Source organism: Egretta garzetta, unplaced genomic scaffold, assembly GCF_000687185.1.
Source record: "Egretta garzetta isolate BGI_Z169 unplaced genomic scaffold, ASM68718v1 scaffold340, whole genome shotgun sequence".
Taxonomy (NCBI): domain Eukaryota; kingdom Metazoa; phylum Chordata; class Aves; order Pelecaniformes; family Ardeidae; genus Egretta; species Egretta garzetta.
The window spans coordinates 2247919-2261915 of NW_009258377.1; the positions used below are offsets into that span (position 1 = coordinate 2247919).

At 40.3% G+C, this 13997-nt stretch overlaps 1 protein-coding gene across 1 annotated transcript in view; it reads left to right on the forward strand.

Annotated features, from left to right (window-relative positions):
- The window catches only part of BPNT2 (3'(2'), 5'-bisphosphate nucleotidase 2), a 32608-nt gene extending 21355 nt beyond the window's left edge, over nt 1–11253 (forward strand). The window contains exons 2-5 of the mRNA XM_009640231.2: nt 699–858; nt 1773–1868; nt 3747–3908; nt 5412–11253. Coding sequence (XP_009638526.1) covers nt 699–858; nt 1773–1868; nt 3747–3908; nt 5412–5683 — 690 coding nt within the window. The 3' untranslated portion in view covers nt 5684–11253. The remainder of the gene's footprint in view (nt 1–698; nt 859–1772; nt 1869–3746; nt 3909–5411) is intronic.
- The last annotated feature ends 2744 nt before the right edge of the window (nt 11254–13997 follow it).

Sequence of the window (13997 nt, forward strand, 5' to 3'; positions counted from 1 at the left end):
TCCCTTCTTAAATATGTTATCCCAGGGGTCCTTCCACTGTAACTGATTGGCTTGGCCTTGGCCAGCGGCAGACACAGGGAATACTTCTAGCAACTTCTCACAGAAGCCACCCCTGTAGCCCCCCCCACTACCAAGACCTTGCCACAGAAACCCAATACATGGTTACATCCAGCTGAGGTGCTTAAATTACTAGTTGTAACTCAGTGCGAGAAGCAGGAATATATTTTAGGATTCCTACTCCCCCAAGTCATACCACAGTCTGCAAAATATTTCTTGATAAAATACCTGTACGTTTCAGTCTGCATCTACTGATCTGTATAAGTGGACCCCTACTATATCTGTATACCACATGATTCTCCAAAGTCAAATGTTCTGCTTGTAGTCTTTAAAGCCACTGCATTTAACTTTTAATTTAAAAAAAAAAATTGATTCATACTATGGGAATGGTCAATAGGAAGAGCTGCAGCCAAAGAAGTCCAACGGTGGTGTGGTTCGCAGTGAAATTCTGGACTGTGGCTTTCCATTGCTTGTTGTGTGGCGGTAATAGCATACGAATTGCTGAAAAATTACGAATTCATGCACTTGTAGCTGGAGGTGAAGGGAGAAAGAAAAGATATGAGCAAACCTGTAATTTTCCTGAGTACCATAGTTACTGTGTCTAGTAAGTTAATGCAGCTGCTTCTGTTGTCTTACCATAGATAAACTCCGAAGAGCGTGTTGATACAGCTGATCAGGAGACAGTCTCTTGGGATCGCAGTATTCCTGAAGACATAAAACAAAAAATACAACCTAAAGAGGTTCCAGCAGAAAGTGTTACTGTCTGGATCGATCCGTTAGATGCTACACAAGAATACACAGGTAGCTGATTCTTGTTGACAAATCATGTGTGTAATTCTGATGTCTGCCTTTTATACTGGAGACAAAATAGTAAGTATTTAAAATGGCATCTCTTGTTAAAGTGTATTATGTCAAAGCTGGTGTGATTAAACAAATTGCGTAATGAAATCTCTATAGTTACTAGACTGTGGCATTTACTTTTATATGTACCAACTCTGAAATTACTTTGGTATCCCTTGCAACTAATTGCTAGAATAAATGGAAACTGTCCTTTATGAATTCTGCTGGAATTAGACATTTCTTTATTTCAGTTATTACTGTGGCAACACTAAATACCTCAGAATACTTTTTGTTTGTTTATTTAAAGGGAACGGCAAGTGAATACCCTATTTAACTTGATACAAAAAAAAATTGTTACAGTTTTTCAAAAAAGCATGCATAATTCAGTTTTTCCCTTTTTCAAATGTTTTAAGATGTCACATAAGCAGTTCAAGGCAATCCAACTAAAATTCTTGCTGATAAGTACTACAGAACAAACAGAAAAGTGTGGATTTTTTGTGAATATTCCATTGATGCAATCACCTTTTCAGGTGAACGTTCTTTGGTATTTGAATTATGAGCTTTGAACCAATAGAGGATAGGAGGTGGGGCAGAGGAGGGAGAATGCAGGAGCACAGATTTCCATAAAAATACATGCTGCGTGAGACACAGCTGTTAGCATCTACTGAACAGGAAAAATTGCTGGAAGACTGAAGACTTTAAAGTCTTCTGAAAACTGCAAGGTTATTTGAAGATACAACAAAGTTATGTAATTGTAAGAGGCAGAATGTAGACCATTCTTCAAAAAACAACATTTCTCTAATGTCAGGTCTGCTTTCTTTTTGTGTTCTCGGCATCTGGCTGTAAACTTGCTCACTTTCTCATTTTGCCTGCAGAGGATCTTCGCCAGTATGTCACCACAATGGTTTGCGTGGCTGTAAACGGTAAACCAGTAATAGGAGTGATACACAAGCCGTTCTCAAAATATACAGGTACCTTTATGCCTTTACATATTTCCAGCATCTTCAGTCATAGTGTTAATTAAAATTTGATGTTTGGGAGAACATCTGTATGTATAAATGAGAGAAAAGTACCTGGGGCAAAAGAGCACTGCTGTAGACCGCAGAATTAGATCTGCAAATGGGTTCTGTGCTATAAAACCACAAAGGAAAGTGCTGACCTTGTTTAACATAAAAATGATGCATTTAAAATAAACTAATTGAAACTATGTTTAAGAATTAAGGTCGCTTCAATCAGAGTACTTACAGCAAACCAAAGAAAATGAAATCTACACATACTGACCACCAGCCTTATGTGTGCTGTTAGTCTTTAGCAGAAGAGTACTTTGCTCATTTAGCAGAACAACCTGGGTCCGTGATATTAAACCCAGGAGCTGGTGTTTATTCAGTGTGAATAACAAAGAGAGATTAAAGATCTTAATGGCAACTGTTTGTATGTAGCAGGCAAGACTGTCTAGTGCAGCCTTATTGATTATCTGACATGTTTTTAGTGCTACAACCCTGAACTAATTAATTCTTTAGTATTAATGATGTATCCGTGAGGATGGCTGCAGGTTTGCCAACGTGTATGCACTTCTGAAAGCTTCAAAGTAGTTTTAGTATTCATGTCTTATATGCTATATGTTTGAAACAAGAATTTCTGTTCTCATTTTCCCTTAGGCAATACTGACCTCTAGAGTTGTGAAGTTATGCAGTAGCTCTGGCACTGAAACTAAGACTGAATAAATGTTTTTTTTATTCTCTTTTTTTGCCCACTGACCACTCAGTATTTTGTGTTAAATGTTTTGCTGTCTTTAAATATAAACTTAATTTCCAGTCATTTAAGTATGCTTATATTCCAATGCTATATTCCAATATGCTTTAAGAATCTTGGGGGGTTTTGGAACATATTTTTCCAAGTATCAACAGCTATCTGAAGAAATGTTTTTTTAGCACTTTAATTTTGAGAATTTATCTCCTTTAATAATAGCAAAGTGTGAAATTTTCAGACTTGTCATCAGATGAGATGCAGTGCATTCTGTCATTCTATGTGAAGAGTATTCATTTCCCAAGCTGGAAATACCAATATGTTGTGAGTAGGATTGTTCCTAATACTACCATACAAATACAAAGCAATAAAGAGCAGTCAGCATTGTTATTACTCATAACTCAGTCTGTTGCCGTATAATCTGGCTCTCTACTGAGTTGAAATTGCTGGTTAGTCTGCTAAGTAAATGTCAAATTAACGGTTAGGGGATGCCACCTACCAAGCCTGGCTTTGAACCTCATGATGAAACAAGTGGGAGGTTGTGTATTCTAAATCCAGTCCTCCAAAACACACCATCAAATGTTTTCCATAGTATTACTGTCCTCCTGAGCTATTCCCTTCCTTAGCATTGCCATCCTTCTGAACAAAATGACTCAATAACATTTTTTCTATCTGCTTTGAGGGGTAGTGGGGCTTTTTGTTCTTCTAAAAAGGTTATTTGAGGAGATGTTGGATCTGTTTCTGACTGAGAGTAATCCTTTTCATTTCGGTGGCTTTCCAGTTGCAAGTTCTAAATATTACTACTTGGGATTTTTCCCTCTTACTCTGTTTTTTTGGAAGTATCACAGAAGAATAGTCAGGCATGGGATAACACCATATGCACAAAAGTGTGTGTGTGGTGGGGACTGTTTGTCTTCCACTGGTGTGCACGTGTGGGCATGCACCCCTTCCTTCTGTCAGACCTAACTTTCTCTTTTACAGTAGGGAGGGAAATTAAGTCAGAGGCATCAACTCCATTTTCTCAGATAAGTATCCTTTTATTTTTACACTTAACAGAGATTGTCTTTTTGTAAATCTTAGCAGCATTTGTGTTTCTCTTGTAGCCTGGGCAATGGTGGATGGCGGGTCAAACGTAAAAGCACGTTCCTCCTACAATGAGAAAACTCCAAGGATTATTGTATCCCGCTCCCATGCAGGAAAAGTTGAGCAGGTTGCACGGCAGACGTTTGGAAATAAGACTGTGATAATCCCAGCTGGTGGAGCAGGTTTGGTTCCTTAAGCATCCTATCCATTTTAATGCTTCCAAATGATTTAACGGGATAGCTGTTATTAGACAAAAGAATATAACTGTGGCATCTCCTCTTTTTCCCTCTTACCTTTTGCTCTTCACATCCCTAAAAGCAAGCACTTGGCAATAGGGACACAGATTATTTTCCTGTGTATAGAAACCTACGTGCAAACTTAGCTCAGGCTTCAGGCTGTTCACAACTTAGCATGCTAGTGAATCTAAGCCTGGACCAGCAACGTTGTGGTCGTTTCATTGAACACATCGATGTGTGTTCGCTGAAGGCACCAATGCCTCTGTGGAGAAAAAAGGGTTGTGTGACCAAATACAGAATCATGGAAGAGAGTCCGTTGGTTGTTAGTTAACTAGTAGTAAATTTAATTAAACAGTGTTTTTTAAGAAAAAGCCATAGAAGTTTGGTACTATTTCTTTCATTTATGTCAAAAGAGAAAACTGGTGTCTAAAGTGACTAAAGTCTGTTTTTATCTGCCTCATATTCAGTCCAAAGAGGCTTTAGCTTACTTTTTGCAACCTTGGACAATATCCTTGTGTGTATTACTGACAGAATGCAAATGTATGAGGCACTAGTGTGAAGCAATAGCTGTTTTAAGGTCTCAGAAAAGCCATGCAAAATTTAAATTTTACAGAAATGTATGTTTTTGTGCATTTAGTATGGAAAGCTAGAGCTCCCTTACAGATTGTTTAGTCAAGGTCTTCCATAGGTTCTTGACAATGAATCTAAACAAGTTGTCTTACTATAAAAACTGTGAAAGTGTAACTGATTATGGTAGATCTTCTGCAGGGCTTGACTCTGTATAAGAAGATAAAGAAAGGAACAGTTTAATGAAACGAGGATATTGGCTGAACAGTTGAAATACTGAAAAAAATACGTAAAAGAAAGCATTCTGTTTTGAGCAATGACTTTATACTGCATAATGTATGATAAAGGGGAATGCCCTGGGCTGAGCTGCTTTATTAGAGTGGCATATGCATCTTCCTTCTATTGTAATAAAAAGCAGGGAAAAAAAGTTAAGTCTTCAGCATAATACAGAGATTGAGAAATAAGTGAGTGAACATAACCAAAACTGTTGAGGTTCTGGTCTTTTTTTTTAATGTGTGTCTAGATAAGTCGATGTAGTGTATTGGTAAAGGCTGTCTAAAAATAATGTGTCCCAAATACCCAAGGCTTTAATTGGGGTGCAGTGGAAAAATCGGGAAGGGGTGCGGGGGAAAGTGGGAAGGTGAGGTGAGGTGGTGTTTCCGTTTTCAAATTTTCTGTACAGGTCAGAGGGCAGACAAAGTTTGTTGGTGCCTCCACCATTATTGTGGATGGCATGATATAATTAATGGCAACGCTTTCCTAAATCTTGCATGTGCGTATTAACACTTACTAGTAGATTTATCCTTTATGATGAATAGGAAAACTTAGTTTACTTTTTTCTGTTTTTTTTTTTTTTCCTTTACTTTTGCCCATTTCTTCTAGGTTATAAAGTGTTGGCCCTCCTTGATGTGGCTGAAGAGAATCAAGAAGAAGCTGACGTGTATATCCATGTCACATACATTAAGAAGTGGGACATATGTGCTGGAAATGCAGTGTTGAGAGCATTGGGTGGCCATATGACTACCCTGACTGGTGAAGAAATTAGTTACACTGGCTCAGATGGCAATGAGGGAGGACTTATAGCCAGTATCAACGTGAACCATAAAGCACTAATTGAAAAACTTCCAGATCTGGAAAAAACATCGCACAAATAAACTGACTGATGGAGAAGTACAAGTCATGCTTCTGTAGCCTCCAAATGCTCTGTCTGAAGAAGCGGGTGTGAAAATCTGCTGGGAAAGATGCACAGCAAAGCAAAGCAGTTTGGTGTGGGTTTGGGGACTATATCGTGCATTGGGTTTCTTCAGTGGTGGTATTTAAAAAAGAATAAAATAATAATAATCAGAAGTAGGAAGGGGACTGACTGCCTCACACTTGAGTTTCCATGGGTTTTTTTTTTTTTGAGACTGTTTTCATGCAGTCCTTATACTAAAGGTGCATATACAGTGTATACTTGTGAACATAGGTGAACTAAAGAAAAATCCAAATTGATTCATAAAATAACCTAAGTAGTTCTCACAGGAATTCCTTGGAACCTTTTACATCTTGTTACTATAGTTGTAGCAACTCCATAATGAATTAGGTAGGAAAAAAGGTTGATCTGTATAGGCATCTGATAACTCTGTAACCAATTTAGCAGGAAACATGACCCTGTGTTCTGTATCCCCTGATCAGAAAGCACAAGAAGGTTGACACAAATTTATATGCAGCAGCAGTTTATCTTTGACAGTGTGACACTCCTTCTGCTTTTTAAGAGAAAAAAAGAAATGTTCTGTACTATTTTGACTTTTTTCCTGAAGATGTAAACCAGTTTAGTTCAGATGGGTTGTGAATATCAGTGTTTTATTAATCAGTGTAATTATTTCCATATACCTTTTAAAAGAAGGGAACGTTTCCTTGTATAGTTTTTAAGAGTTACTTCTTGTCCTTGATTTCTGCGTACAGTGTTGAAGATGCATGCTAGATTTTTCTCTAACGTAGGACTCGTTCATCATTTGGTGTTTGTGCCTATAGCAGCCTCTTCCTTCAGTACCTGGGTTTTTGTTTCTTTCTTTCTTTCCACTGGACAGAGTCATATGGATTGAGTTTAACAGAAATAGTAAGTTGATTGGTTGTTTCCATTTACAACATGTGATATAAACCAGCAATTTTTCTACAATCCCAGAAATAGCTTTCTGTCTTTTTAGGTTAAGGCATGCTCTTTTCTGCAGAAAGCCCTTGAGCCATCCCAGACAGCTTGTGGTTACTTGGTTTGTGGAAATTTACACAGTGACCATTTGAACTGGAATCTGTTTAAGCAAGTTTGAAGAACATGTGGCACTTGAAGTACAGCAGGGTCTGCAAAACTTTACCAAAAAATGTGCTTTGTCGCTCCAGTATACACAAAACAGAACATGGGCCCTTTGATATCAAATGATGATTTGTTGCACCTCTAAAATATGTGGACTTCTGTCTGCCAAAATGTAACTGTCTGTATTGTTGTTCTCTGCACCCCTCTGAAGCTTTTCAGAATGTTAAAATGTACCTGTTATTTGAATTATCAGTGGATAAGCTTCTCATCTCTCCTCAAGAAAGCTAAAGTTCTTAGTTAATACAGCTGTTTTCTGTTCAAAGCTTATTCAGTATAAGCTTAGGCTGTTTAAATTCTTAATTACTTTCATTTTAACTTATTTTCATCATACTGCTGTTCTGATAAAGAAGAGGCTTTTCTCCTTATGTCAGTAGTGGAGCATGTCTAGATACCTCTTTGATTTCTAGCTAATGTTCACATTTCCAGAAGACCTCCTCAGATGTTGCATAACTACAGATATGAGCTTTTATTTTGTAAACTTACTGGCAAAGTAGACTGAAGCTTAGTCCTACTCGCCTTTTGGTACGGGTAGTTTTTTTTAGATAACTCTTTTTTCCGAAATTGACACTATTGCTGCTGTTTGAAAATAGCTTTTACACATGTAGATAATACACAAAGCAACTTAACTTCCAATTTTTAAATTTAATAAACTGCTATATGCTATGACAAATAAGTGAATATGCCCTTTTTGAAAAGGGGCTGATCTATTTTGAAAAACTTGAGCTTCCAAACCTCAGTGAAGAATAAAAATACAGATATTTATCAAGACTTTAGTAATATTTTACAAGAAGACTGCAGCTTTTTGTCCTTTGGGCTGATTTAAATTACTTGGAGCCTAATAAAAAAACAGCTCTTTTATTAGTTAAAGAACATGGATTAAAATTTAAATATGAGATATAGCCATAGTTAGCCTAGTATAAAAACCTCATTGTGTCACAGAGGTTGAATGCACAATATTTAAATAGGCAATTAAGACAAAGTCTGTGACAGGTTTAGATTCAGGTTGAAATCATGTGTAAACTTACATTGTGAAAATGTGACTGCTTTTATTTTGGGTGCGATTCTATCACTTCCTTGCATAAGCTGTGATCAGACTTAGCTTCTGTATGAGAAATGAAAAATAAGATGTTACATATTGTACAAGGGCTTACGCGCATCTAGTTGAAGGTGCGGAGCAGTAAACAGAAGTATTTGCCTAAATTATTTTTCCTTAGGAAGGTAAGATACAAAGAAGAACTTCAGCCCTCCTTTCCTGCTTCCCGTACGCTGGCTAAAATACCTGGTCTTCCATCAGGAAGCCTGTGCTTGTTTAGACCCGTTATGTCTTTAATTGCTGCGTTGCAGTGGATCACGGTGTTCAGTACCGTTCACAGTGGACCCTTACTGGCCCAATCTCACTTCTTGTGAAAATGAAGAAAGGGCAAAAGTGAGGTGCCCCGTTAACTACTTCTGGTACAGCCTGAGCCTCATACAGCTTTCCCACAGCTAAGACCTAAGGTGGTGCTTGGGGTCTCCCAGTCTGCTTTAAAAGAGGAGCTGCTTTGATATGAGAATAGGAAAGCACCTGGTGAGTATCAGTTTCTAATGCCATTCTACAATAAAGGCAATTCTTATGCAGACCAGCAAGTACTCAGAAGTGCTTGCATAGTGCACATGTGCCAGTGCACTTTGGTATTTGTATAGCATTAACACTCAGTATATCCTATTTCTTTGACTATGTTTACACTCCATTCTAAACCATTTTTCTGTTCTGGCTTAAATATTTGTTTGGTCTCAGCTGTGTGGATATGACTTAAGCTTATGCCCAGAGTGGTAGGAAATCATACCATACCCGTGTCTTGCTGCTGGGCTAGAACATCGTTCTTTACATTCTAGCCTTTTCCACATAAAACTGTTACACTATTTTTAAGGATGCTACTTAAAACAATTGCACGATGTAGGTGGGTCCTACAAAAGTATGTCTTTTCTAACAATTTTAATTTAAAAAAATCATGGTTCCATTCTAGCTCCAAACAAGGGAAATAGACAATGTATTGTTTTAACATTGGTTTTCCAATAGTGGATTTTTTGAGTGGCTATTATGATTAAGGTAATTGCAAGTGAAATTATTCTAAAGCTGTATGCATTTTCTCTTTCATTCTGCTAAAAAGAGTGGATGGTAGCATAGATGACACCTTGTACTGTACCAAGAGTCCTAACTTTCATTCCTCGAATGAATGCTTTCTAAATAAATGGACACAGAAATAAAAGGGTTGAATATTGTACCTAACTGGTTTCCAGTTTAACCTATTTGCCAGACTTTTACAGATGGACTTGTATAAGAGCTGTTTGTTCTGATCTACAGGGCACGTAATAATAATGAAAATATTTAGCAGAGATGACTTACTCAGATGGCAAATTAACCGTGTAGGTGAAGCTGCAAAGTCATCTGGTGATGTTGTTTCATGGTCATTAGTGTGGACAGATTTTCTAATGGACTTCAGGTGTAAGAAGATTTTTTTGTTTGTTTGTTTTTAAATGGCCAGTGGTTGGAGATGAGGGGTGTGGAGAGGGACCAGAACTGGCGTTCGTCTCTGCTTTTTTGTTTATAGACAAATGTACCCCAACATCTTTGTAGCGTCCTCTCATCTGTTGGAGTGGTACAACAGCGGTGTAATACTGTGTACTCCTGGTTTAATAGTGCAAAACAAGGAGCCCGCGTCCCCCAGAGCAGTGCAGTGAGAAGGGAGGGAGCGTTGTGCTGGGCCTCCTGGGTGACACCAGCCGAGGCTGGCTGCTTCCTTGTCTCCTGGATGGTGTTCCAGTTGCGGTTTCTCTGATGGCAAAACTGCTTTTGTAGGCTACTCTCTCCCCGGCTATGCCCAACCCCTTTGTGGATCTGTTTTCTGAAGTAAACCAGAGAAGCGGAGAGGAAAGAAGCAGATGGCTGTACTGGAGAAATTGTAACAGAGAATGCTTATTTCCATTTCTTGATTAAAATCGCATCGATTGTTTCCCTTCTCTTGTCCTTCAGTGGTTAGATAACCAGTCAATTAAGATTTAATGGACCACAGATAAGTGCCTGCATGATTTTAAGCCCAAGCGGGATGAGGGTGAGGGAGACTGCCTCTAACCCAGGAGGGCCTCAATGGATGGGTTCCTGTCAGCCCATTCCCGCTGAGCCTTTTTTCAGTGCTTTGTGGCAGAGATTTAGGTGCTTTCACACAAACAATTACAGATTGGACTTTGCCAAAATATCATTCATAGTCTGTCTTCTGACCTGCTATCCTCAGTGATAAAACTGTGCTATATCCACTGCACTATAATGCAACTCATTGAGAGAAGGCCATGGTAACTCTAAGGACTCAGAAGATTGCCTGACTTGTGAACCACACCTTCCGTATGGCAGCTCTTATGCTGAAGTGCTGTGAGCATCTTCCCACCCCACAAGCAGGTCATGCCACTCACGGGTTGCATCGAGGAGCTGTGGAAGCCTTGTTTTCAGATGCTACACCAGCTCTCTCATCTCTTCTGAGAGGGGTTGAGAAGCACTCATCCAGGTTCCTTCTGAGGCTCCCTCTGGAGCCAGCAATTAGGTGCCACTTTTCTCTCTTTGCTGTACCTCATTTTTTCCATTCCTTCCCGATCCTTGCTCCTTTTAGTCCATGTGGACAAGAAAAATGAGAGATCAGAGGTGGAAACAGTCCCAAAACAAGCGTGCCGCAGCAGCAAGCTATCCAGTTTATCCTCAGGCTGTTAATGTTTGGGACCAAGGTCTAAGGTGCTGATCCTACCAAAAGCGTGATAGATGCCAACAAAATGAAGGCATCTTAAAGAGAAGTTTGTGTGATTGGTGGTACCGGACATGCAGAAAAGGTGCAAATGGACTAAGAAGTTAAACTGTCTTAAAGAGGAGGAGAAGGAAACAGCTTTTTCGGTGTAATGTTACAAGCATTCAGCATTTCTGTTCCTCTGGGTGCAGTTCCATTTCTTATGAAAGAGGCTCCGTTGGCCCTCTGAAAGGCCTGATTTTGTCGGTCAGTAGCAGCATTCCCACCGAATTCAGTGTGAGCAGAAGCAAGCCAAATAAAACAGGAACAGTAAATTAAGCTAAGTTCTGAAGAGCTCAGCTTCTGCCAGTAGAGCAAACAACCTGGGCTGTGTTAAACTCTCCTCTGGCGGCTGCCGTCTATGTTACTAGAGGGCTTGGAACCGTCATCCCAATGTCTCAAGGTTCTAATTCTTTCAGGTTTTTTACGGTCTGCAGCTGATAGAGCCCACTTTCAGATAATACTGTTTTCAATCCCGATTGTTCCTTTTTTGTGATTCGTATTACAGGGCCAGCAACACTCCGGCATTTTTCCTGTTGTCCCACCAAATTGTATTAGCATTTTGCGATTGTGTGCCAAATTGAAATGAAAATTCTATAAATAAACTCTCTGAAAATACTGATCTGTGAGGGTGTTTTCCTATACCTTGTCTTTCTGTGGGGTATTTATTGTTTCTTTGTACACCAGATATTTTTTTTTTTTCTTTTTCCAGTAATGCATGTCAGGTCGCCTCAGTTGTGCTATGTCCATCGTGTGTGTGGGACTTTCTGCCTGAGAGAGATTATTGTTATTGACAGGTCCAGCCAAGTTCATGATAAATATGATTCAACATCTCCACTGTTTCTTGCTTTGATATGTGTGTTTTATTCTGAAAGTTGGTGGATTTGTGTGATGGAAAATGAGTGCTTAGAAATCCCCCATGTAGTATTTTTCCTTGGATCTGAAGGAGCTTTCCTTCTGACACAATCTCCAAGACTCTTGCTAATTATATTACTTCATTCTGCTTGAGTCTCTTGTTTCCATGATTTTCTAGTATCCTGCCAAACTCTACCATTTCTAGCCCTTTATCTAATAAAGTGCCACTCTTTCTAAGTGAAACCATGGAATAAATGGAAAGATGCTTTAATATCCCACATCAGTATGGCATTTGGGGCTGTTCTTGGGCAGAGCTTCAAATACGGTTGTGGTCACCCCTACCAATATCTGCAAGACTGGATGTACAGTGTGTCATCTGGGCAATGCTGGCCTTGATGTGCTTTGCTGATTCTCATATTTCCCCAGGTACAAACTGAAATTGCCGGGCCGCCTCTGTGCCAGCACGGTCTGGTGGGTACTTAGAACAGCTATGTTTTTAGCATGCCTAAAATTGTGCTCTGGCACTAACACTGGTTGTACATGCTGCTGAACACTTTCAGACTCCAAAACGGGGTGACTGTGTGTAGGCTGCTCATTGAGAAATGTCCCAGGTTCATGCAGACTACTGAACTGTGCCTGGGAAATTGTTTGGGATGGAGCTGGTTTGCTTAGGCCAAAACCATGCCGAGGATCATGCTGCAGTTCCAACCCGGCAACGGTGGAGTCCAGGATCGTTCTGGACTGCATAACTAACTTGTATGGACATAGGCAATGTATGCCACAGGAGCTGTATGTGGATGTTTTGAAAGCCCTTGTTGATCGTATGTGATCTAACCAGATAATCAGTGCAGAGTGTTTGGCAGTAATTTGGAGAGAGAAGTGTCTGTTGTGGTGCTCTGAAGAGCACTTTGGGGAAGGAACAATCCAGGGGAGCAAGGATTCTTCTCATCTTGCAAAGTGTGTGAACGTTTGCATTTATGAGTGACATTGATGCTTTCCCAACTGCCTTTAATGACACTGGACATCAACCAGCAGCAACCGGGACAGCCCAAGGGGCCAGCTTGTCTGAGGAAACTACAGCATGTGTCTCGTTGCTGTTCTGTGCGACTAAGTGCTGGGCTAGCTGATTCCTGCAGCAAGTTTGGGAATTTTGCTGCACTGAAAATACTGTCTTTTCAAGTACACCGGTTAGGAAAACATCAAAATTGCACTTCGCTGTGGCTTGTGTTAAGGCACGCGAAGGGCAAAAGCACAGGCATGGTGACACTTGGACCACAAAGGAAATTGCAGAAGTTGAGTAAATATGTTAACAGTTGGTAGCTGGCTTGTTAAAAACTGTTGTATCCTTTGGGAGGCCCAAAGGATTGAGCTGTAGGCCAATTCTACTCTATGCTGTCAGCCATTTACATGGGGCTCTCAAGCTTGCGTTCCTCCCACTTGAGCTATTGCTGCAGTATGGCGTAAGAGCTAGGTCACTGGCAGTGCTTCTTCCAGGCTCTGAGTGGTGTACGATACTGGTATCACACAGAAGACTCAACCTGTGCTTGGACCTGGAGAAGGCACCCACTGGCCACCAACGCTGTTCCCAGTGGCAGCCTCCAGCCTCACCTCTGAGCAGGGCTCAGCTTTGCCTGAGCCACAGAACCTGCCCCAGGGATGGCGTTTTTGCAGTGTTGATAGGTAACAAGTGTAACACTGTACAAAAACTGAACAGGCCGCGGTGGCATCCTGCTCCTCAGCAGCATAAACCCAATTTCTGGCTCCTTTTTGTCTGTTGGATTGGCTCCTCACATGTATTGTGTTTTACAGCTTCTTGTTTTCATTTTCTTTCAGGTGGTCATGCTGTCGGTATGCTATTCATAAATGCAAGCTAAAATCATTAAAAATATCCCAAGTTCAGTTCAAGTTCTGCACGCCCAAGAGCCATTTGCACATTCCTCTCTTTGTACAATAGTGAGACTGTCCTGAGTAGACTTCTCCTCTGTTGGCACGCAGACATCCCGCACACTAATCTAATGTCTGAGGGCTTTTCAGTCATGGTCTCCAACTCCAAACATCAGTTCACTTGTAGTGCTACAATAATTAAACTCTATTTTTCAGGATAACGCTGCACAGCACTGCTTTAACTTGGTCTGGACCCTAATTTGGTTGCTTGAAGGCATTCTCATCCCCAGGGAAAGGGCTGAACTCCCACTGCAGGGGATGGAAGTTTGACCTGGTGTCATGGGTGGGTACAGCAGCGGTGAAGGAAGGGGCTGTGGGAGTGCTTTGCACCTGGGTTGGATGAACTGGAGTGGGTGCCCATCACCTCTGCTGTGGGCCTAGACTTGGTGACCCTTTACTTGCCACCCTTCTCAAGTAAAGTGACTCCAAATTAGAGGAATTCTTCCATATGAAGCGGTATGATCTAAAATGAAAAGCACAAGCAGCACCGTGCTAATCTATAGTAATCCT